The following is a 25,451-nucleotide window of genomic DNA, read 5'->3' as shown; positions in this document are numbered from 1 at the left end:
GAGCTCACCCCGTTGCAGGGATTCAAACCGCCACCCGCTCCTCATAAATCCTAGCAGCCATAGCAACCTGTACAGTGGTACCTCGGGTTAAGAACTTAATTTGTTCTGGAGGTCCGTTCTTAACCTGAAACTGTTCTTAACCTGAAGCACCACTTTAGCTAATGGGGCCTCCCACTGCTGCCATGCCGCCGCTGCGCGATTTCTGTTCTCATCCTGAAGCAAAGTTCTTAACCCGAGGTACTATTTCTGGGTTAGCAAAGTCTGTAACCTGAAGCGTCTGTAACCTGAGGTACCACTGTAGTTCCCAGAAGTCAAGGTTCCCCCCAAGTCTGCTACATGACCACCCTCTTGTATGGCGTTGGCGCCATCTTAGCGACATAAGCCCCAGCTCTCACCATCCAAATGCAAGATACAAGGAGAATTGATGCAGTAGAATATTGCAGATGCAGAGATCCTTTGGCTCTCTGGATATGGCAGAGCTACAACTCCCATCATCCTTGACCACTGGCCTGTGTGCTAGGGCCGATGGGAGTTGTTGTAGTCCAACATCATCAGAAGGCCCAGAGGATGCCCACACTTTAGACACACCCACACACCATCCCTCCCACTCCTCACCAACTGGGGAAGACCTTGTTGATTTTACTGGGTATAATCTATCCAGATTTCTATTTCTTTTACAGGTGATTTTATGGGGGGAGGGGGGTGACGTGGAGGGGAAAACCAGTGCATAAAAGCAATCTTATTTCTCTGCACTGCCTCTCTCATTGCTAAATCCATTACAGACGGCTGCAACTGGAAATCATTTGAAAACGATTTTTCTTCATACCTTATGGCACCCCGGCGAACGTGATTAAAACCCTGCTCTAAAAACCCTGCTCGTTATAGAGCTGTTTTTAATACCTAAAGGGCAAGGAGAGCAAAAGACCTTCCTCCTGCAGGGGGAGAATAAAGATCTCGCGCTGACAAGCAGGAAGCGGCCATTGATATTATGCATTCGGTGCTGTGGGGCAAGGAGCAGCAGGTTGCAGCGGGTGGGCAGGTTTGGTTAAACATCAGGGTGGGATAAGAAAGTACGGCTCAGCAGCACGGGACTAAACCGAGGCGTGGCAGTTTCTTGGTGCCACAAACGCCACTTGGTAATTATGCACAGGGCACATCATCTGAACATGTGCAGAGCACCCTTCCATGTTCTCTGAGCAGCTGCAGCCACTCTCTCCTCTCTCTCCGCTGCACAAAATTAAGGATGAATTTTTCAACGCATTTCTATCACAGAAAACACCCAGGGTAGGTAACAGACCAAACGAACAGTAAAACGTGTCGCTGCATACATTGTAGCACTGGCAATAAACAATCAAGCATTAAAAGCAAACCGAAAAGAGAAACAAACAGGAACAAGCAAAATGGTATTAAAACTATGCGTAAATCGACTGTATATGCAGCAGTGGAAGCGAGAAGCAGGCAGCAAAATGACCATCTTCCCAAATGCTTTTGGGTACTAGTCTGAGGACTCCCTCCCGATATCCTTTTTGTTGTGCATTCGTGATGATTTGTGTTCATGATGGTATGGGGAGGTTATGCGCGGGTCCATATTGTTTGCACCTACAACAGCCTCCGAGCAGGGAGACGGCTTTCTTTCCAATCTGTCCATCGCTGCTAAAATCTTGCAACATTTCATAGCAAAACTGCTCCAGGGAGTCAGAGTGTGTGTGAGTGCAAGATCGCTCCTCTGGATAACAACCAAGTGGTAAAACTGGGGAAGCACGGCAGAACAACTGATAAATCAGAATTATGTGCGAACTCACGCACCGTGAAATGTTGCGAAAAAACAAACAAACCACTAGTCTCACAGAACTACAATTCTCAATAATGGTTTGACAGTCATCCTTCACAGGGAGCTCTGGGAAGTGTGGTTCTGAGATTATTATTATTATTTATATAAATTATTGTTGTTGTTGTTATTGTTATTGTTATTAATACCGTGCCCATCTGGCTGGCTTTCCCCACTCACTTTGGGCAGCTCCCAACAGAATATTAAAAACACGGTAAAATATCAAACATTAAAAACTTCCCTAAACAGGGCTGAGAGAGGAAAAGGAGTCACCTAACAACTGTCAGTACCCTTAATGAACTACAGTTCCCAGAATCCTTTGAGGGAAGCTGTGACTGTTTGAAGTGGTATCATAGTGCTGCAAATGGATGGTATGAAAATGATCTCAGAGAGGCTTTCTTTGGTCATCTTTCTACTGCTGAGTTCACACCCACACCCTACGTTCAAAACACTCTCTTTTACAATTGTGGCTTCCCATCAAGTTACAAGTCCTGTGCACTGTAGCTTTGTGGCCCAATGACTCTCAGCAGCCTTAACAGACTACAGTTCCCAATATTGAGGGGGGGGTCACAAGGATGCTTTCAATGTAGGGTACGGATGTGACCTTACACATTCACTCTGAGCAGCCGCCCACAGCAATATCTCAGCAAACACCAACAGGAAATGATCTCCTTATAATGTTAGCCTTTTACACGTAAATTAAGCAGCGGCAAATGACTAGAATTGACAAGGAAATGGCCAAAAGCACAGTTGCTCCCCCTGCAACACCACCCCTTTCTCAAGCTACAGAACCGTTTTTTACCCTGAGATGAGGAGTGGAAAGCAACTGCAGCAGCTCTTTTTCGTCATTATTCATTGGCGTAGTCTGCAATTCCTCTATAACCTTAAAGAGAAAGAGAGAGAGAGAGAGATCATCCATGCACAAGGCAGCGTCTTCTTTTTCTCTTGCATTTTCAGATCAATCTTTTGCTAATCTCAGTGCAAGCACATGTCGCCGTCCACCTCTGCGGCATATATAAAACTCCCTGCAAAGGTACACAAGGCTGTGAAGTAATCCCGGAGCACAGAAAGCTCCGATGTTCCATCGACCTCAATAACTCATATACACTAGGGATGGGGAACCTGCGGTTCTCCAGATTTTGTGGGACTCCAACTCCCATCACACCTACCCAGCACAGCCAATGGTCGGGGGTTATGGGAGGTATAGTTCAGGAACCTCTGGAGGGCAAAGGATTAGCCATCCCTCATCTCCCCTGACTGTCCATGGCTTGAGTATTTTTTTTTAGCCCTGCCTGGAGATAACAACATATGCAGCCTGCCGAATCAGACCAAGAGGAGCAAAGTGGCTGCAAAGGCCCCTCTGGGAGTTTGCACGCTTGCATAGTCCCACTAAGCAATTGTTTGGTTTAGCGTGATGTGTCTACCTGGCCCGTGTGTGCTACTAAATGAGAACAGAGACTAAGGTTGTGTACACACCATATATTCAAAACATACTGTAATGGTTCAAGGGGTTGCTCGTGCGTAAGCCGGTGCCCACACCTGGCTGGGTTGCCTAAATGAACCTTTTCTGTCCGGACAGCCCCTCACCCGTGGCTGTCTCAATCGCTGGCAGAATCCGTCAGTGGGCGTTTCTTAAACTTCTTCCAGCAAAGAAGTTCTTTCACGCCCAGTCGCCTCCTACTTTCCCTGCGCGGAAGCCTTCTGCGCAAGGAAGGCGTAGGCAGCGGAGGACCCTTCCTCCCCCCACTGGTCCCAGGCAAGGAGTCATGTGACTCCCTCTCAGATTCCCCCATCTGCCCCCCTTCTCCACTGGAGCTGAGCTGATTCCCTTCCCCAGAAGATGGGCTGCCTCTCCCAATCCCGAGACGCTCTCTGGGATCCCTCTGGAGCTCTCTCTCTCCCTCTGGCACTGATGGCAGTTCCCTGACACATACACACCCACACACCCACCAAATAATACTAGGAGCTGTAGTTTGTTCCCAGGATTACATGGGGGAAGAAGGAAATGTACGGTCTGTAATAATAATAATAATAACAATAACAATAATTTATTATTTATACCCCGCCCATCTGACTGGGTTTCCCCAGCCACTCTGGGCAGCTCCCAACAGAATTAATGACAATAATCAAAAAAAGTGATAAAACATCAGACATTAAAAGCTTCCCTAAACAGGGCTGCCTTCAGATGTCTTCTAAAAATCAGATAGTTGTTTATTTCCTTGACATCTGGTGGGAGGGCGTTCCACAGGGTGGGCGCCACTATCGAGAAGGCCCTCTGCCTGGTTCCCTGTAACCACACTTATTGCAGTGAGGGAACCGCCAGAAGGCCCTTGGAGCTGGACCTCAAGTGTCTGGGCTGAATGATGGGGGTGGAGACTGTGTGTGTGCTTTGGGGAAATGATACTCCAGTCAAAATATAAAATCCCATCTTTGCTAGGTGAACAAAGGGTTAGGCACTCTGTGAGGTTATATCCTCTGCTTGCCCAGGTGGGAAGGGTAACAATAGGAAGCTAATCCTTATCACTTCCTCCCACCTGAGGAAGACTTCCTTTCTCACCATGCAGATGTATAGGCTCCATCTTTGGTCTAAACCAGGGTTTCCTAAACTTGGGTCTCCAGCTGTTTCTGGACTACAATTCCCACCATCCATAGCTAGGAGGACCATGGGTCAGGGGTGATGGGAACTGTAATCCAAAAGCAGTTGAAGACCCACGTTTGGGAAAACTGTGGCCTAAACCAATTATTTTTTAATCCAAAATGTGGCATTCAGGAGCCAAAACGTTCAAGTCGCAAGGCGTTCGTCAACCAAGGTACGACTGTATATTTTTGACTCTGCTAAACTAGATGCTAAGCGGAAAGATAACAAATAAGTAATATATCCTATCCTACCTTCCAAATCCATCCCAACATATGCAGCATAAGAGGGCATATTAGAAGCTGGGTAGAACAACTATAGTACATGAGATTCACTTACTCCTGGATATAAGACTATAGAAAGAAAAAAGCGTAGGCCTGTCTGGAGGCGGTGTTGCTCGCTTATGGCAAAGGCACCAGAGAGTCTAATAAATTATAAATTGCGCAACATTCTGCAGAGAGAGAGATCTCAGATGGAAACATTGCAAAGTTACTCTCTGCAGCACCATCAAATCACTAGGAAAAAAAGGTGGCAGGGATCAGTTAACACAGGGGTGGGCAAGCTTTTCTGCTGGCAGGCTGTATCGCCCGTTCACAGGAGCGCATGCACCTGTGCGCATGCACACACGACCACCACTCTTTTTTTTATATATAAGATATTTATTAAAGTTTCAAAAATCAAGAAAAGAGGTTACAATAACAATAAGAAGAAAAAGAAAAAAGGGGGGAAAGAAAAAAAAGAATAAAAAAAGAAAGAAGAGAATACAAAATACAAAAAAGTAAAAACAATTAAAAACAAATCAATCTTTCCATATCTTGTCTTTCATTCACTTGATTCCCTGACCTCCTCACACCTCCCCTTTTTGTATTCCAGTTCAGTAAGTTAATTCAGCAAATCCTTTCCCTCTTTGTTTTTATCTTAGTCCTTTGTCTTAATATGTAATAACTGTATATTCTCATCTGTTAGCAGTCCATTTTTACATACTCCTTGTAACATTGCTACTAAAAACCCCTTAGCTTCATTCCGATATCATTCTAACATTCATTAATTTTACAGTATTTCTGTAGATAGTCTTTAAATTTCTTCCAATCTTCTTCCACCAACTCTCCTCCCTGGTCTCGGATTCTGCCAGTCATTTCCGCCAGTTCCATATAGTCCAACACGACCACCACTCTTTCCCCACTGACTTTTGGAGCCATTGCAGCTGAGCAGGCGGCGTCTGCGATTTCCTATTGGCTGCAGGAAGCTCCTGCAGCCATTAGGAAGCCGTTGCTGCGTCCTGGACGTCAGTCCCCGCGCGGAGCTAATCAGGCGTACCACGCCGGTTTAGCTCCGTGCAGGGACTGACCCAACGGGTGGCAAGGGCCAGGGGCCGGTATAACGACCCCCTCGGGCTGTATCTGGCCCACAGACCATAGTTTGCCTACCGCTGAGTTAACACCACAATGCCAAATAAAAGTTGCAGCTTGTGCGTAGCAACAGATTCCAGTCGAGTCAGGAGGGAGGTGGGTGTGCTTTATCATCACAAGTAGGGCTGGGCGATAACTGGTTTTCAATACAGTGGTACCTCAGGTAATATACGCTTCAGGTTACAGACTCCACTAACCCAGAAATAGTACCTTGGGTTAAGAACTTTGCTTCAGGATGAGAACAGAAATCCTGCTCCGGCGGCGCAGCAGCAGCAGGAGGCCCCATTAGCTAAAGTGGTGCTTCAGGTTAAGAACAATTTCAGGTTAAGAACGGACCTCCTGAACAAATTAAGTATTTAACTCAAGGTACCCCTGTACTGTGATATATCACCAGCTAAATATCACGACATATTGATATGTCAAAAAAATTGAAATAAGGAAGGAACTACGCAGAGGCGAACAGGACAACGTCCTGGCAACTGCTGCTACTTGTCTAAAATGGATAAATGAGACTATCAATCACCTCATGGTTACTTTCAGCAGCAGGCAAGGCAAAATGCATCCCAGCAGGACTTTGGGTTTGGGGCTTGGCTCGCAAATGGTGGTATTCAGGACAATCTGCAGAGGCAGTATCAACAGTGGCGGGGAGGGGGTGGTATTAGAAGCAGCAGCAGCTTGTGAAGCCTCACCACGGCAGTCAGAGGCAGTGGCAGTAGCAGCGGCCTGCGAGGCCTTGTGGTGGCAGCAAGAGACGGTGGCAGATGCAGAGGTGGCCTGCAAGGCCTCACTGAGGCAGGTTGCCACAGCTTTTGCCACTACCGCCAAGAGGACTTGCAGGCCGCCGCCACTTCTTGCAAACAACAGCGAGGCCTCGCAAACCCCTTATAGACTTTTCACGTGGGGTGGGAGGAGAACTTATGCCATCTGGGTTTGAAGCGAGACTTTATCAGCTACTACCCAGCCGTTCTTGTGGCTCCTCTGCCCTGACAGAGTTTCTGGCTACCACAAAAGTCTTCAGGGTTCGGTAAGTGGGGTGGGGGCCTTGGCAGGTGCGCAGTGGCGCCAAACTCCAACGCCAACCCTGAACACACATGCTCAGAAGGAGGCAACGCTTGCATTTTCAACTAGACACTTACGTCTTCAGCTAGAGCCGAGGCGCTGTGCAGAACTGGGACCGGGCTCTGCCTTTCATAATGGCACAACTTTTCGTGAATCTGAAACAGAAGGCAGACACAAATACATACAAAATATAATGTTCAAGCGGTGGTCATTTAAATGAGGCAGGGGCAGATGTGCAAAGCCCTGTAGGCCAAAACACAAGCGCCAAAGACATTTGGAAACAGGCACTTTTCTCACAGAATCGTAGAGGTGGAAGGGACTATAAGGGTCATCTAGTCTGACCCCCCTGCAATGCAGGAATCTTTTGCCCAATGTGGGGCTTGAACCCACAACCCTGATTCTCGTGCTCTACCGACTGAGGTACCATATTGATACCTGTTGATATGCTAAAGCCACAAGCCTCTGAGCCAAAACAGGCAAGCGGAAGCACTTGGTCTTAGAGAAAATATAGATATAGTGGCCATAGAAGAAACCTGGTGGAACTGGGAGAACTGGGAGATCCAAAGCGAAAAGGCCTTCTTCCCTGTAGCCACCTACCACATCTCAGATGGCGGAAAAACCTGGAGGAGTGTTGGAAGAGCAATAGCAGGGATGATTCGGTATTCAGCTTAAGGGTTAATTCTGTTAGCATTAAGGTAGGCTGGCTAACAATAATAATAATTTTTAAAAAAATTATTATTTATACCCCACCCATCTGGCTGGGTTTCCCTAGCCACTCTGGGCTGCTTCCAACAAAATATTAAAATACAGTAGTCCATCAAACATTAAAAGCTTCCCTAAACAGGGCTGCCTTCAGATGTCTTCTAAAAGCCTGGTAGTTGTTGTTCTCTTTGACATCTAGTGGGAGGGCGTTCCACAGGATGGGTGCCATTACCAAGAAGGCCCTCCACCTGGTTCCCTGTAACTTGGCTTCTCAGAGTGAAGGAACCGCCAGAAGGCCCTTGGAGCTGGACCTCAGTGTCCGGGCTGAACTATGGGGCTGGAGACGCTCCTTCAGGTACAGTGGTGCCCCGCAAGACGAATGCCTCGCAAGACGAAAAACTCGCTAGACGAAAGGGTTTTGCGTTTTTTGAGCTGCTTCGCAAGACGAATTTCCCTATGGGCTTGCTTCGCAAGACGAAAACGTCTTGCAAGTTTGTTTCCTTTTTCTTAAAACCGTTACAGTAATACAGGGTGCATTGCTTGAAGAGGTGCAGTTGCAACTTGACTTCGAGGAGCAACTCATAGCACGCGGTGTGGTAGCCTTTTTTGAGGTTTTTGAAGACTTTGGTGATTTTTGAAGCTTTTCCAAAACTTCTTTTGCAGCCATTTGGTAAGTTAAACTTTTAAAACTTTTTTGGGGGGTTTTGGATTTTGGGTTGGGGTGTTTGGAATTCAAGGACTTGGTGTTGGGGAGGGGTTTGCAAGAATCTGGAAGCTTGTGTGTGTTTTTTCTGCATTTTTATGATTTTCTGTGACCATTGGGCCACTCTGCTGTTTTTTAAAAAAATTCTGGATTTGAATTTCTGTGTGGTGGGTGGCTGGGGGAACAGTTGAGGAGGGGGTTCTTCAGCAAGAAGCAAAGAGTGGAAGAGGAACCTTCTTCGAGTTGTCCCCCAGAGTCTTAGAAAATGTACTGTACACTTTGTTGATTTTTAAATGTTTTTCTGTCATGTTTAGAAACTTAATTTATTGTTCCTTCAATTTTTGAAATGCTCTTTACAGTATGTGTGACTTTAAAGAGCACTTAATAAACTCTTGTTGTACCAAATTTGGCTTTGTTTGGACTTTTTTTGACCATAGGAACGCATTAATTGAATTTCAATGCATTCCTATGGGATTTCGTGCTTCGCAAGACGAAAAACTCGCGGAACGAATTAATTTCGTCTTGCGAGGCACCACTGTATACAGGACCGAGGCCATTTAGGGCTTTAAAGGTCAGCACCAGCACTTTGAATTGTGCTTGGAAACATACTGGGAGCCAATGTAGGTCTTTCAAGACCAGTGTTATATGGTCTTGGCGGCCACTCCCAGTCACCAGTCTAGCTGCCCCATTCTGGATTAGTTGTAGTTTCCGGCAAAGAGGGTGGGGACAGCAGGCGGGGTTGCTTAGCAACCAGGCAGAGCGGCATGATCTCTAGTGAGGCAGCATGTGCTCTGATTGGCTGTGAAGTTCTGAGGGAGTTTTCCTCTGAATGTTTAGTGGAATGTCTCCCTGCTATGTGGGACAGGCCTATGTGGGGACATATATGTGGAGAAAGTATAAGCCAGAGCTGTGTCAGGGCAGAGGAGCCACAAGAATGGCCTGGTAGTGGCTGATATAGTCTTGCCTCGGCAGCTTAGCAGGCCTGGCCAGGTTGGGAAGTCCACCAGTGCCTGAGCATGGAAAGCTCTTGGAAATGCTCAGAAAATAATAATAATAATCTGTGCATCAGACTGGGCGGCATCCAACAAATGAAAACACAACACAGTATCAAACATTAAAAACTTCCCTATACAGGGCTGCCTTCAGATGTCTTCTGAAAGTCAGATAGTTATTTATTTCCTTGGCACTGCTGGGAGGGCACCCAATAATCACTCTCTTGGTTACATCGCAACGTCCAGCTTTTTGAGTTCAGGGGTTCGAAAAGAAGCTCCCTTGGCTGAATGAAAGGCCAATTGGGAACCGGGCAGCTCAGAGTTTTTACCTTCATTAAATAGCTGAGACTCCTTTCGCTGAAGATGTCTCTGAGGAACACCATTTCCTCCTTGTGGTTGGAGTCCGGTCTCAGCTGGGACGTCAAGAGGGCGAGGGTCTCGTGCAAACCTGTCAGAGAAACGCAGAAGAAAATCACTGGGGGTACTGGTTATCCAGTGCTTTTGAAAAGCACAGCCAGAGCTGTAGGCCAAGTCCTCGTGGCAGCTTCTGCCACAGATAAAGCAGAAAATGAGAAACCAGGGTTGGGGTGGGGAGCAGGGGACCCTGGTCTGTTAGGGTAAATGGGGCTCTGCCCCACCAAACACAGCCAGCCCTCACTTGCCAATGGGTCCAGAGGATGGATCTGTCAATAATAATAATAATAATAATTTGTTCATTTATACCCCACCCATTTGGCTGGGTTTTCCCAGCCACTCTGCACTCCTAAGGGCAGATCGATGCCGTACACCTAAAGCACAAGACTCCCAAAGAATCCTGGGAACTGTAGTTCCCTCCTCATAGAGCTACAGCTGCTAGCACCCTTATCTTACTACGGTTCCCAGGATTCTTTGGGGGAAGGCATATGCTTTAAAAGTGCACTGGATGTGGTAGAAATTTATGATGCGAATCTCAGTGTTGCCCTTACAGAACTCCTTTGGTTGCTGTCGTTTTCTATTCTACCAGCCACTGGATCCTGGCTTTATAGTTTTAGCTCAGTCTTATTTTCATCGTTATTGTGTTTCTGAGAAGACTGCAATTAAGCAGCATATGAATTGTCAAAATAATAATAATAACAACAACAACAACAATAATAATGGCAATACCTGAACCCCCCTCCTGAGGTAAAAATGTGGGGAACCGATTGGAAAAAATGAGAAACTGTGAAAAACTGAAATTGACAGACTGAAATTGAAATGGACAGCTCTTCCACCAGCCTCACAAACCCGTCTGTGGAGAAACTATATGTTAAAACAATGTTTTAAGACCATGTAAAATGACGCCATAAACTCAATGCTATGTTCTTTTCTCTGTAGAGATTGTATTGTATGATAAAAAATAGAAAATAAAAGAAATTGACAGATTCGGCCATAACTACCTGTAAACCACCCTAGGGATTTCTACTAGAGCACAGCAAAAGAGAACCAGTGTTGTGTGATGGTTAGTACCTGGGAGGTTAAGGGTTCAAATCCCCACGCAACCATAAAGCTAGCTGGGTGACCTTGGGCCAGTCCCTGCTTCTCAGCCTAACCTACCTCACAGGGTTGTCGTGAGGATAAAATGCAGGGGAAGAACTGTGTACACCACCTTGAGCTCCATAAATATATTAAGGGTAAAAGGTAAAGGTAAAGGTACCCCTTTACATATTACATATTAAGGGTATGTTACTCTTAATCTGTTAAGCCTTTACAGTGCTCTGAGCCAGGTTTTCAATCAAACATGGTTCTAATATAGCACCCTATTAAAACAGTTTGAGAATGTACTAAAACAGCAGAAAGTTCCTTACCTGAATCTTCTGACAGGACAGGCATGGCTTATTCCTCACTCAGCTACCTAGAGTGGATGATGAATTTTCAGCCCAAATGACGGACTCACCTCCAGGGGTTATGGGCCCAGAATGTCTAGAGTCACAGAAACAAACAGATATGAATTGCTTTTGCATATTTGACCAGGGAAGGCAGGAAAGGTCGTTATTATTATTAGAATTATTATTCAAAAAGAGGTGGAGTTGTGCCTTATTCCTGGGCTGGGTAGACTTTGACCATCCCAGTGTTGCTAGACTCCAATCAGCACCAGCCAGCATGGCCCATGGGAGTTGTAGTTCATCAACCTCTAGACCAGTGGTTCTCAACCTGTGGGTCCCCAGATGTTGTTGGACTACAACTCCCATCATCCCTGAACTCTGGCCTTGCTAGCTAGGGGTGATGGGAGTTGTAGTCCAACAACATCTGGGGACCCACAGGTTGAGAACCGCTGCTCTAGAGGGTCACAGGTTTCCCCCACCCCTGCCTTATTCAGATATTGCTGGCCATCTTTGTTTCCTCAGAATTCCTACCATGCTACAGTCAAACTTCAGTTGTCAAACTTAATCCGTTCCAGAAGCCCATTCAGCTTCCAAAATGTTTGACAACCGAGGCACGGATTCCAATTGGCTGCAGGAGTTTCCTGCACTCAAGTGGAAGCCACGTCGGACGTTTGGCTTCCGAAAAACGTTCGAAAACCAGAACACTTACTTCCGGGTTTTTGGTGTTCGGAAGCCGAGGTCTGACTGTATTTGGAAAGAGACAATTGCTCGGGGAACAGTCAGGCTGGCCTCACAGCCCAACCAACACATTTCGAGAAACCAGAAACCTAAAGACGTGGACTCCAGGAGGGTACAGCCACAAAGGAGAAGGAACTGGTGCTTGGGGATGCAGCCTTATACTGCAAGCCTGTGCGTGCCTACTGAATGCCAAGTAAATATGCATAGGACTGCACCCTTAACGTCATTTCCCACTCGACTTTGTGCCTTAGCTCTCTAGTCTGCAGCACACCAGCAAAAACTTTTCTGCAGTCTTTTCATTTTTACTGGAGGGAAAACCTAATAAATCCCAGCAAAGCTCAACCCTGCACCTTCCTGCTTACTGAGCCTTTCTCTCTCATTTCAAAAAAATCGTTTCTAGGCTGTGCACTCCCTTTCTCTGGCATTGGGTTACACAATTCTTCTCTTCTTCTTCTTCTTCCTCTTCTTCTTTTTTAAAAAAGGTAAAATAGCTGCAGACAGGAGATTCCACGTATAGCCCAAAAAATTCATCCTGCAGCAAGGTTCATCCAGGAACCATTTTCTAGAGCAGTAGCTTTCAGCAAAAAAAAAAGCTTCAGTAAAAGGTAAAAAAAAGGTAAAGGACCCCTGGATGGTTAAGTCCAGTCAAAGGCAACAATGGGGTTGCGGTGCACATCTTGCTTTCAGGCCAAGGGAGCCGGCGTTTGTCCACAGACAGCTTTCCGGGTCATGTGGCCAGCAGGACTAAACCGCTTCTGGCGCAACGGAACACCGTGACGGAAACCAGAGCGCCCGGAAATGCCGTTTACCTTCCCGCCAGAGCGGTACCTATTTATCTACTTGCACTGGCGTGCTTTTGAACTGCTAGGTTGGCAGGAGCTGGGACAGAGCTACGGGAGCTCAGTCCGCCACAGGGAACCCCCGACCTTCCAATTGGCAAGCCCAAGAAGCTCAGTGGTTTAGACCACAGTGCCACCCACGTCTCTTTTTCTTCAGTACAGTGGTACCTCAGGTTACAGACGCTTCAGGTTACAGACGCTTCAGGTTACAGACTCTGCTAACCCAGAAATAGTACCTCGGGTTAAGAACTTTGCTTCAGGATAAGAACAGAAATTGCGCGGCGGCGGCGCAAGACCCCATTAGCTAAAGCGGTACCTCAGGTTAAGAACAGTTTCAGGTTAAGAATGGACATCCTGAACGAATTAAGTTCTTAACCGAGGTACCACTGTAAAACTTTGTACTAGGTCTACCAGACTCGCGTGTTGAGCACACTGCTTTACGGAAGTGAGTCGTGGGCAATTTACACCTGCTAGGAGCAATGCCTCAATGCCTTCCTCACACGATGTGTCAGGAAATTTTGGGGCATCACGTGGCAGGACAGAGTCTCAAGCAAAGATGTACTCTCCCCAAGCCGTCGTTCCCAGCATGTTCGCACTCCTGCCCCAGCAACGTCTACACTGGCTTGGTCATGTTCACAGAACAGAAGCTGGCACCAGGCCCACTGGCAGACCAATTCTGTGCTACAAAGATGTCTGCACTCATAATATGAAGACTGGCAACATTAACATTGTGGGAATCCCTTGCGCTTGTAGACAGACAGTCAGGTCACATATCCACAGCAGTGACCAGAGGAGGAATGACCACTGGGAGGATCACAGAGAGAAGAAACGCCATCGGACATCTGCAGCAGTAAAACCAGATACCTTCGTCTGCCCCAGCTGCAACAAAACATGACTCTCCCATATTGGTCTCTACAGCCACAGCAGGCACCGTAACTCTCCAACAATTTGGCTTCACCCCCAAAAGCGCACTCTTTCATTGTCTCTCAAGACAGATGGACACCATAGAGGGGTAGGAGAGCCAGGGGGAAATTCACATCTGGCAACCAATGCGCCCCTCAGATAGTACATGACTAGACGAGTCTAAGGGGCCCGGGATAAAAAATTTCACGGTGACAGTGGCTCATTTACCAGAAGTAACATATTTAGCATTAACTCTGGAAGTGTATGCTCAATTCTGATCAAACTAAGCTTCCTGGTGTATATTTTGCTCTAAGAGGCTTAGTTTGGTATACACATTATTTCCAGCTGTCCTCACCCCCACAACCAGCCAAAACTTCGTTTTAACCAAACCTGGAAATGGTTCGTTACCTGGGGATGTCTTCCTAACAGCATTGCCACCCCACATCAGAAGCCTGAGCTCCACTAACCGCTAAGGAAAACTCAAGAGATGACAGATCAACAAAGCCTGCCGTAATATGTAAGATTTCTAACACACTGTGCTCAGGAAGAGCAAATTGTTAAGCACCAAGGTAATGACAGACCATGGCTTTGAGGGAGAGCACCTGCTTAGCAAGGGACGCGGGTGGCGCTGTGGGTTAAACCATAGAGCTTAGGACTTGCCAATCAGAAGGTCGGCGGTTCGAATCCCCGCAACGGGGTGAGCTCCCATTGCTCGGTCCCTGCTCCTGCCAACCTAGCAGTTCAAAAGCACAAAGCGCAAGTAGATAAATAGGTACCGCTCCGGCGGGAAGGTAAACGGTGTTTCCATGCGCTGCTCTGGTTCGCCAGAAGCGGCTTAGTCATGCTGGCCACATGACCCAGAAGCTGTACGCCGGCTCCCTTGGCCAATAAAGCGAGATGAGCGCCGCAACCCCAGAGTCGTCCGCGACTGGACCTAATGGTCAAGGGTCCCTTTACCTTTACCTGCTTAGCAAACTGAAGCTCCCAGGTTCATTCTCCAGATAAGACCGCAAAACTCCCCTACCTGAAACCTTGGGAGAACCGCTACCATTTACCTGAGCTAGTGGTGGGAGCTGCCAGCATAAGCCAGCTCCCTAAGCTCTGAATCTTGTGGCAAACGTAGCCAGTCACCCAGGAATTTCCTGGCCTCATCCTCCCCTGCCATGATGGAAAGTCCTAATTTTAAAAGGCCTTGAGCCTGCCGCTGTTACATAATCCTGTCCACTTCCATTTCCTCGCTTTGTTACAGATGTCAGGCAGCCCTGCGGCATCAGGCCCATGTTAGATGACGCTTACATATGTTCACAAGCAGCAAGGACTGCCGGGGAGAGACCTCGGCTCAACGGCTGCGCACGTGATGCGCACGCAGAACATCGCCACTTCCAGCGCGGGCGCCTTGCCTCTTAAGAGAACAGATAGCAGGGTGACAGCGAAAGAGGCTTCTCTTCCTGAAGCCTCTGAGAGCCACTGCTGGTCATAGCAGACAATACAGTCGTAAACTTGGTGGTCAAACAGAATCCGTTCCAGAAGTCCATTCGACTTCCAAAACATTCGGAAACCAAAGCGCGGCTTCTGATTGGCTACAGGAAGCCAATCAGAAGCCACGGAAGCCCCGTCGGACATTCGGCTTCCAAAAATAGTTCGCAAACCAGAACAGTCAATTCCAAGTTTGAGGTGTTCAGGAGCCAAAACGTTTGGGAACTAAGCTGTTCGACTTCCAAGGTATGACTGTACTGGGACAGATTGATAAATAAGCAATGGATACTAGGCAGTATGTCTCTGACTACCAGTTGCTGGAAACTACAGAAGGGGACTGCAGTGGTAGAAACTCAGGTACAGTATGTAAGCTAGGCACCAAATGGCTCCCTATACCAAGCTAGTAGTTGCCATAGAGGAAGGTCTAGTTGCCATTTGGGGGCAAGACAGCTCTAAAGTCTTATTTTTCAAATGATGGGCTGGCTGGCTGATTCTCAGTTGAACATCCAGTGAAAGCCTTGAGCCAGGTTAAGAGCTTTGAGAACTTAAAAAACAAAAAGACACTTGATCCAGAGACAGTCCACATATCTATCGGCCTCTTCTGACCTGTTTAGCAGATCAAGCCTAATTAGAGTAATTCTACGCTCTGACTATCCAACTATCTGACTTTTAGAAAACATCGGAAGGCAGCCCTGTTTAGGGAAGATTTTAATGTTTGATGTTTTATCGTATTTTTAATATTCTGTTGGAAGCCACCCAGAGTGGCTAGGGAAACCCAGCCAGATGGGCAGGGTATTAAATTATTATTATTATTATTATTATCATTATTATTATTATTATTTTAATGTTTGGTGCTGTATTGTGTTTTTAATATTCGGTTTGGAGCCACCCAGAGTGGCTGGGGAAACCCAGCCAGATGGGCGGGGTATAAGTAAAAAATTATTAATATTATTATTACTACTACTACTTCAGTGGTACCTTGGTTTTCGAACAGAGTGCATTCCAGGAGTTCATCCGACTCCCGGAACTGTTCCATAACCAAAGCGCAGCATCCTGCAGCCAATCGGAAGACGTGAAAGCCGTGCCGGACATTCAGCTCCCAAAAATCGTTTGAAAAACAGAAAACACACACCCAGGTTTTGATCGTTCAGGAGCCGATTAATTCGGGAGCCAAGGCGTTTGGCTTCCAAGGTACAGCTGTACTACGCACCTTTGCTCAGAAACAGGTCCCCACAATCCTAAATAGTGTTTACCCAAGTCCAGCTGGATTCAGCGGGGCTTATTATCCAGCAGATGATCTTTCAATGGGAGTTTTCACATTCAGTCTTAAACCTGCTTGCCTAAGAGGAAGCTCCATTCAACTCAGTGGGACTTTCTTCTGAGTAGACATTGTACAGTGGTACCTCAGGTTCCATGCGCTTCAGGTTACATACGCTTCAGGTTACACACTCCGCTAACCCAAAAATAGTGCTTCAGGTTAAGAACTTTGCTTCAGGATGAGAACAGAAATCGTGCTCCGGCAGCGCGGCGGCAGCAGGAGGCCCCATTAGCTAAAGTGGTGCTTCAGGTTAAGAACAGTTTCAGGTTAAGAACGGACCCCTGGAACGATTTAAGTACTTAACCCGAGGTACCACTGCATATAGAGCTGCACCTTTCAGGCAGCTCAGCACTTTTTTGTCTTCCTACCTTCAGGCAGCAGAAGGTAGGAAGTGATGTGATCCATCGCATTAAGGCCAGCACGGCTATACCCCAAGCCCACTAACCACTAGCCCAGACCTCCCTAACCTGGTAACTTCTAAGTGTTTTGGACCGCGAACCTCACAATCCCCCGTCATTGGCCATGGTGACTAGGGCTGATGGGAGTTGGAATCCAAAAACCCTGGAGGCGACCAGCAGGGATGCTTTAGCTGAGATTTCTGCATTGCACCGGGGTTGGACTAGACGCCCCTTGGGTTCTCTTCCAACTCTACAATTCTATGATTCCAGGACCAAGTTGGGAAAAACCGCCTAGACCTTTTGCCCATCTGCTCTGGTCCTAATATCTTCCCACACACAAGTACGAAATGTTCTGCCATCCACACTGCAGCGACATACAGGCACTCTGTGCAAGACGTCTCTAGCTGAACTTTGCAAAGCTGTTGACAAGCAAAGCACAATACACAGGGCAGCCCTTTGAGATTTGGGGCTTGGATTCTCCACTGTGGGACCATCCTTGCATCAGGCACCTTCCACCCTAGGGGACCTTCCTTTGCTTCCAGGCTCAACACAATCAAACGCCAGCCCCTTTTATTTTCTGAAAAGGTGCAAAAGAGACAGACACTTCTCCACCTTGGACCTCCACTGGCACACAGGCTGGGTACACATTACAACCTTTCTTTCCCTCAATGAATTCTGGGCACTGTAGTTTGTCCCTCACAATCACAATTCCCAACAACTCGTAGCAAACTGCAATACCCAGAATTCTTGGGGGGGGGGAGTGGTATGGTTTCAAATTGGATGAGGGACTGCATTGCAGTCTATGATTCTAGGCATGAAAGGGTTAAGACCATGCAGGGTTAAGTCCTGCCACCTAAGCAGGGACTAGGTAATTAAGCTCAATGTGTGAAGAGGTCTAAGTTGGTTGCTCCAAGCTCAGACCACATGGTTCTCACAAGCCATTCTTGAGTTTCTTTACCAACCGTTTAGGAACTTCACCACTTTGCAACTAAGCCAAGTTTTACTGCCTATGCAACTTTTCTGACTGATGTATGGAAAAGCACATGAACCTGACCTTTGAAGAGGTTGTAAATATTTTATTTTATTTTTAGCCTACCAAACATACGGTCTTTTCCTAAGCTGGGGGAAGAGGGAAATTGTGGAACTCACAAGGACATACATTAATAATCTAACAGCCTATATTTCCACATGTTGCTGCATATTCTGTGATTTTAAATCTCTACTGGGGTTCTCTCACCCAAGAGTACTTGTCCCAAACCTGGATCTTGGCACCCAGGAATTCTCCTTTCATTCATATATACAGTGCATTTTTTCTGGGAGTACACAGGGGTACGTATACCCCTAAACATTTTGTGAATCTTTGTACTTTTGTCCGTTGACTGTATTTATTTTTCCCAATTTGAACTATAAAATGGTGATTTTCTTCAGTCAAAATGAGAGTACCCCTAAACATTTTTTAGAAAAAAGCACTGCACACACACACACACACCCTTGAACAACACTTTGAAGGTACAGTGGTACGTTGGTTCTCAAACAGCTTAGCTGATGAACAAATCAGCTCCCAACGCCGAAAACCTGGAAGTAAGTGTTCCAGTTTTCAAATGATTTTCGGAAGCCAAACATCTGACACGGCTTCTGCTTGAGTGCAGGAAGCTCCTGCAGCCAATCGGAAGCCACGCCTTGGTTGTCGAATGGTTTGGGAGTCGAACAGACTTCCGGAACGGATTAAGTTCGAGAACTAAGGTACCACTGTATAGTGTTTGTGCAGCCTTAGTCTAGCAAGAAGTGGTTTCTAATGCAGTTATTTTATTGTATTGCACTTTAAAAATTGCCCTTCACCAACAGATATCCCAGGGCAGTTCCAAAACATTTAAAACAGGCCAGCTAAATACACACAGTACTATGGAACCTAATAAAAAAAAACTGTCATTTTATTTTATTTTATTTTTTAAAAGATCCAATTACAGTGGTACCTCAGGTTAAGTACTTAATTCGGTCCGGAGGTCCGTTCTTAACCTGCAACTGTTCTTAACCTGAAGCACCACTTTAGCTAATGGGGTTTCTTGCTGCTGCCGCGCCACCGGAGCACGATTTCTGTTCTCATCCTGAAGCAAAGTTCTTAACCCGAGGTACTATTTCTGGGTTAGCGGAGTCTGTAACCTGAAGCATATGTAACCCGAGGTACCACTGTAAAAAGCAAAACATATACCACCGTTTTCAGTCCTCAGTGCTGACAACCCAGAGTCCCTGCATGTAGCAAGAAATCCATTTGTGGGGGTAATATGCCATCAAACTGAACAAACATTATCAGCTCCCAAGTTTACTTAGAAGTCTGCACAGCCAGCTTCTGCCATCACAAGCATTTGGCTGGCCTTAAGCGTTTGTCCTATGGCTTAAGGCTTGGCCCTCAGCCAACACTGTTGCTTTCCACAGGAAGCTTCTCTTTGATGGACTCAGAATCGTGGGTTTTGCTTTGGGCCAGTCTCTGCCCCTCAGCAGGTTCTAAAGCCTCTCCCGCCTCCTGGGTGAATCTCATAGGTCAGGCCATTAGAATGGCAGGTCACCCGGCCAATCCACAGCAGCAGCCACTCTCTTGGCAAGAGGGCTGTGGTGGTGTTCAGGTCCCACTTGTCAGCATCCCAGAGGCAACTGGTTGGCCACAGTGAGGAACAGGATGTTAGTCTAGGGCCGCATTTACACCATAGATTTAAGGCATTTTGATACCGCTTTAAACAGCCATGGCTTCCCACAAAGAATTCTGGGAGCTGTAGTTTGTTGAAGGTACAGGGAGTTCTTAGGAGACTCCTATTACCCTCACAGAGCTACAATTTCCAGAGTTCCCTGGAAGTGGCATTGATTGTTAAACCACTTTGGGTACATCAGTTTGAAGCAGTATACAGTGGTACCTCAGATTAAGAACTTAATTCGTTCTGGAGGTCCATTCTTAACCTGAAACTGTTTTTAACCTGAAGTACCACTTTAGCTAATGGGGCCTCCCGCTGCCGCTGCCTGATTTCTGTTCTCATCCTGAAGCAAAGTTCTTAACCCGAGGTAATATTTCTGGGTTAGCAGAGTCTGTAACCTGAAGCGTCTGTAACCTGAAGTGTCTGTAACCCGAGGTAAAGGGACCCCTGACCATTAGGACCAGTCGTGGCCGACTCTGGGGTTGCGGTGCTCATCTCGCTTTTCTGGCTGAGGGAGCCAGCGTACAGCTTCCGGGTCATGTGGCCAGCATGACTAAGCCGCTTCTGGCAAACCAGAGTAGCGCACGGAAACGCCATTTACCTTCCCGCCAGAGAGGTACTTATTTATCTCCTTGCACTTTGATGTACTTTCGAACTGCTAGGTTGGCAGGAGCAGGGACCAAGCAACGGGAGCTCACCCAATCGCGGGGATTCGAACCGCCAACCTTCTGATCGGCAAGTCCTAGGCTCTGTGGTTTAACCCACAGCGCCACCCGCGTCCCTCGTAACCCGAGGTACCACTGTATTAATGGTATGGGGAATCTCTGCCCGCCTCCAATGTTGCTGAACTACAACTCCCAACAGTCCCAGCAAGCAAGGTCAATAGCCAGGGAAGATGGGAGTTATAGTTCAGCAACATCTGGATGGCCACAGGTCCCCAAAACCTGCACCAGCCCATCAGCACATATGTGTGTGAAAGGAGCACAGAGGCAGGGAATAGCAAGGAAAACCGCATCTCATTTTGCTCTCTGGTTCACCAACCTCTCCAATAGGATGTGAGAAATCACAGGAACACCTGACCACGTGCAGAGGGCCTTTCCCTCATGGGTGAGTAAGTGCAACCAATCCCCCACACAGAGAGAACGCATCCCACAGGCAGGCCTGCGAGCTGCCTACTCAGGCGGTAGAGCATGAACCTCTTAATCTCAAGGTTGCAGGTTCGAGCCCCACGTTGGGCAAAAGATTATTGCATTGAAACGGGTGCGACTAGATGACCCTCTACAATTCTACACTTCTAGGAAATCATTGCTGTCTGCTCGCCGGAGTAACTCCCGGAATGAGGCCTCCAGACAAGACGTTCCCCTGAACGAAGGCTGGCCAACGTCCAGCCCCTCGGACGTGCGGTCAGAGTGGCAGCGAGGCTCACCGTCGGCAGTACCGCGTCATGCCAGGGCATCATGAGAAAGCATCTCTGAGCAGGGCGTCACGGCTCTCCCGCCACAAGGAACCCCTCCAGATCAGGAGGGAGGGCAGGGGATTTCCCCAGGTCAACAGCGAATGATTTCCAACTGCAGAGATGCTATGGGGGGAACCCTGGTAACCAACCACCTTTCCAAATTAAACATTGCCTGGGGACGGGAAAGAGACAGATACAGACTATCCTTTGGAGGGACGGGGAGGAGGCCGGATAGGGGAAAGGAACCCATGGGGGGAGAGGGCGAAAGAGAGAGAGGAGGAGAGTCCAGAGGGAGGGCCAGGTGTGCGCGCGCGCAGCTCTCCAGGCTTCGCTCGGCTCGGCCCAGCCCGGCCTTTTCTCCCCCGCTCCTCCCAACGCCGCTGCCGCCTGGCTCGCCCGCCCGCCTGCCTACCTACCTGCCCGCCCGCCCGGATCCCCGCTGCAACGTTACCCGCAAGAGGAGCGGCGATCCGCGCTTCGCCGGCCGCCCTGGCTGGTCCCTTCCTTCGGCGGCGTCTACCGGCTGCGCGCGCGCGCTGCGCTCTGCTATGCTCTGCTCCCCGGCAGGGCGCGCCTCGCTCATGCGCTTCGCGGCGAGGATGGGACTCGTGGGGAAGGAAGGAGGGAGGGAGGGAGGGAGGGAGGGGAGGAGAGACAACAACCCCCCCCCTTCGCCTTTGCACATGCCCTCCTCCCCCTTTTGTTCGGCGCCGGGAACAGAAAGCCCGCCAGGCGCTTCTCTCCTCCGGCCTCCTTCCTCTCTCGTGCGCCCCGGGAGTTGCGCCTCCTAGCGGCGGAGAGAGGGAGACCCCCTCCCCAGACGCAGGCGCGCCTGCTTCTCGCCGGCCAAGGGTCCTGATTCCGCCGTGGGGAGGGGGAAAGGGGGACTGCTCTGCTTTCTCCTGCGCACGCTTACTCGCGAGTCAGTCTCCTCGGACCCGGCGGGATTTGCTCTCGAGTAAACGTGGCCCCGCCGCGGTTTGGTGGCGGGTTAATAACTTTTGCACTGCGGCGCCTTTCCTCTGGCTCCGTGCTCTGTCTCGCCCGGGACAGGGAATCGGGGTGGGGTGGCGTATCGGGGGTGCCTGGTGCGCCCGAGAAGAAGAGGCCCTCTCACTACCATCAAGGCCGGGAGGAATCCTTTGCTCAGTTGGGGGATTCCCTCGCCGCGGTTCCTGGAGCGCCGGAGATGGAACAGGGAGGGGGGTCGGTTCCACCCATCCCTCCACCCTCCTTGGCTGGAAGCCCAGGGAAATACATAGGGAGGTGACTCAGTGGCTTTGCATACAGAAAGTCTTAGGTTCGAGGTCCAGCCGTCTCTAAGTAGGGCTGAAAATGTCCCTTCTGTGAAACCCTAAAAAGGTGCTGGCAGTGTTGACTGGGGTTTTTGTGCATCAAATGTAGCCCTTTCCGCCTAGTCCCTGAGACTCATCCCAGGCCTTCCTTCACATCCTGGGTGTTTTTGCCCGGCTGGAATACAGTGGTACCTCGGGTTACATACGCTTCAGGTTACAGACTCCGCTAACCCAGAAATATTACCTCGGGTTAAGAACTTTGGTTCAGGATGAGAACAGAAATCGGTGGCGCGGTGGCAGCAGGAGGCCCCATTAGCTAAAGTGGTGCTTCAGGTTAAGAACAGTTTCAGGTTAAGAACGGACCTCCGGAACGAATTAAGTACTTAACCCGAGGTATCACTGTATGTGCTTGAGATCTAATAATCCCTCTTGTTTTTCTGAATGGAGGCTAGAGAAGGGTGTGTGCAAAACTAGCCAGACTGTAATATTTATATCCAGTGCTCCACCCACTTTTGCTTCTGGCCCCGCCTTCCGCTTGCCTGTGGCCCTCGGATGGTTACCCACAAGAGAATGCGGCCCTCAAACTGAAAAGCATTCCCCGATCCTCAAGGAAACCAATACTGACCTAAATGAACCAAGAACCAGATATGCGACCCAGCAGCCCCCAACATTCCTAAATTACCGAGTTTCTTCTTTTACCGTTTCTGTGTTTTTATTATGTTGGTTTTAATTTCGATGTTTGGTCGGAGTTGTGCTTCCCTACAGCCTTTTGACTCTGCTGCTTCGTTTGTTTTGCCCTCCAGCACTTTTCTCTTCCGCTGTTTACTGTGGAGTGACCCTTTCCCCCCCTTTTTTCCCCTCCTTTCTTCCACAAATATTAGTAGTCGAGATCCACAGAGAGCCTGCAGGCTCTCAAAAGCTGTGTTGGTAACCACATCAGAAAAAGCAGCATCAAACGGCACTCTGAGTAGCTGCTGGGAGAGGGGGTGCTCTCAGAATTCCCAAGCAGACACAAACCGGCACCTGAATGAAGCAGGAAAGGTGCTACATCCCCTCTGCATTCTGTTCTGTCTGTATTGTATTGCACCTGTGGCAGTGAAGCCTCTGGCACCAATCGGCTGAGCTGATTGCGATTCCACAGAATGCTCCCAACCAAGCTGTCAGAATGTTTGCAATCCAAATTCTTTGAGGAAAGGGAAGCACGTCAGCTTGACTCGGGTGGAAGCCTAATGAAAGTTGCACAAAGAGGGAGTCCTGCCGGGTGCAGTTTCTCTTCTTGCTGCAGCACTGTCACTTGGAAAAGTCTTAAGGAAGGCAATGTCGGTTAAGAAGCAGGGAGGCATGCAATAAATTTTGCACACTGGCGATGCACGTTAGTTCTTCGAATGCGGAATTCTACTTCTTGTTTTTAATCTTGCCTTTCGGCCCACAAGGACTCCCAGCGGGTGTATGAAATAGGCCCTAAAAGCCGCATTTTGACATTCCCAAAATGCCCCGATGCACCAAAATTCCTGGAAATGTCAGCTTCTACCAGGTGGTACATTCAAGCCAACTATGAGGACTCTGACTCATTGCTGCCCATCCTACCTTACTGGGTTGTTGTGATGGTAAAAGGGTAAGCTGATTAGAGCTCTCAGGAGAAAGGTCAGTTTGGTTTTTTTTAATGTTTAAAGCTATGGTTTTCCCAGTAGTGATGTATGGAAGTGAGAGCTAGACCATAAAGAAGGCTGATCACCGAAGAATTGATGCTTTTGAATTATGGTGCTGGAGGAGACTCTTGAGAGTCCCATGGACTGCAAGAAGATCAAACCTATCCATTCTGAAGGAAATCAGCCCTGAGTGCTCACTGGAAGGACAGATCCTGAAGTTGAGGCTCCAATACTTTGGGCCACCTCATGAGAAGAGAAGACTCCCTGGAAAAGACCCTGATGTTGGGAAAGATGGAGGGCACAAGGAGAAGGGGACGACAGAGGACGAGACGGTTGGACAGTGTTCTCGAAGCTACCAGCATGAGTTTGACCAAACTGCGGGAGGCAGTAGAAGACAGGAGTGCCTAGCGTGCTCTGGTCCATGGGGTCACAAAGAGTCGGACACGACTAAACGACTAAACCATAATAGCTGTTAATAATTTTTGAATTTCTGACTGCGTTTTCAGGATAAAGAATGCTTTACGTATATTACCACTGTCCTCCTGCTCCCTCTCTGCAGCTCTTCATCAGCTGGCCAATGCGCTAAAAATGGCCATAGCCGCGTCTTGAGCCTGCCCAGCAGCAAATGCCCTGTATACTTTGTGGAATGCTGCTTCTTCCATGCATAAAACTTTCCCTGCTGGTTACATAACCAGCGCTTGCATCTCTCCCCCCCCCCCCAACTCCCTTTCAATGCTAATGAAGTCACATTAAGGAAAGTAGGGTTTTCAATGTGATCTTCCTCCTTCAGATTAGATGGGAGAACAAAGGTTTCTTTCTCTCTTTCTTTGCCATAACGATGTTTATTCTTTGCAAAGGGGGTAGATCGACAGGGTACACACCAACCCAAATTATAACGTGCATTGTCTATAACGTGCAACTTCATTCTGCTTCCAAGTTGGCAGCTTTTCGTGTTGTCGTTGCTTTTAATATTATTTTTAAAAATGTGGAATTAGCCAGAGCATCTTGCTGGTACACTGGACAGTGTACATTGCATGAGTGAATAACATCTTAGTGTGGTTTAGCTGCCTTCGGAGAATCTTGATTTGTGGCTGCATGGTTAATTTCTCAGAGATCGCAGAGCACCCATGAAGAAATGGAGACATTAAATTACAATATTAACAGCATGCTTTGCTCTCCCTTTTTTTTTTTTTTTTTTTTTTTGCAAAGAATGCATCATGCCTGTGATTCAGGGATGCTTTCCATGTGGGAGATCCCTTGCTGTTTCAAGACGGGGGTGAGATTCCCTGCCTCCTTTCTATGCATTATACAGGCTATAATTTACAGTTCTAGGGAGCTGCAGCTAACGGCTTTGGCTAGCAAGGATCAAATCAAAGCCCTCTCCACAAAAGCTAGCAGGATCCAGCCACTTACCTGCCCCTATTTCTAGAGAGGGGAAATAATAGCCTTGTGCTTTCATCAGTCAACAACTTCCTACCCTATGCCAGGTTGCTCTAACTGCTGCAGTTGTTAATGCCAAAGTACCC

General features: G+C 48.0%; 1 protein-coding gene across 6 annotated transcripts in view; it reads right to left on the bottom strand.

Moving 5' to 3' along the window:
* MPP3 (MAGUK p55 scaffold protein 3) overlaps positions 1–22,122 on the bottom strand; it is a 91,130-nt gene extending 69,008 nt beyond the window's left edge. For 4 of the 6 annotated variants that reach the window (XR_013978986.1, XR_013978987.1, XM_080979360.1 and 1 more), the window contains exons 1-5: positions 21,433–21,789; positions 11,152–11,266; positions 9,658–9,776; positions 7,009–7,086; positions 2,631–2,711 (exon numbers count right to left, since the gene is read on the bottom strand). Coding sequence is in view for 4 of the 6 variants with exons in the window: in XM_080979360.1 (XP_080835486.1) it covers positions 2,631–2,711; positions 7,009–7,086; positions 9,658–9,776; positions 11,152–11,176 (303 nt within the window). In the remaining 2 variants the exon portion in view is untranslated. Of the gene's footprint in view, positions 1–2,630; positions 2,712–7,008; positions 7,087–9,657; positions 9,777–11,151; positions 11,267–21,432; positions 21,791–22,101 lie in introns of those variants that run through there. The other 2 variants (XM_080979361.1, XM_080979363.1) reach the window with 2 other exon arrangements.
* Between the last annotated feature and the right edge of the window lie 3,329 nt (positions 22,123–25,451).

The sequence above is a fragment of the Podarcis pityusensis genome (genome assembly GCF_964106645.2).
Source record: "Podarcis pityusensis genome assembly, chromosome: 13".
Lineage (NCBI taxonomy): Eukaryota > Metazoa > Chordata > Lepidosauria > Squamata > Lacertidae > Podarcis > Podarcis pityusensis.
The sequence above is the reverse complement of the archived record's forward strand: the minus strand, read 5'-3'. Positions and strand labels throughout refer to the sequence as shown.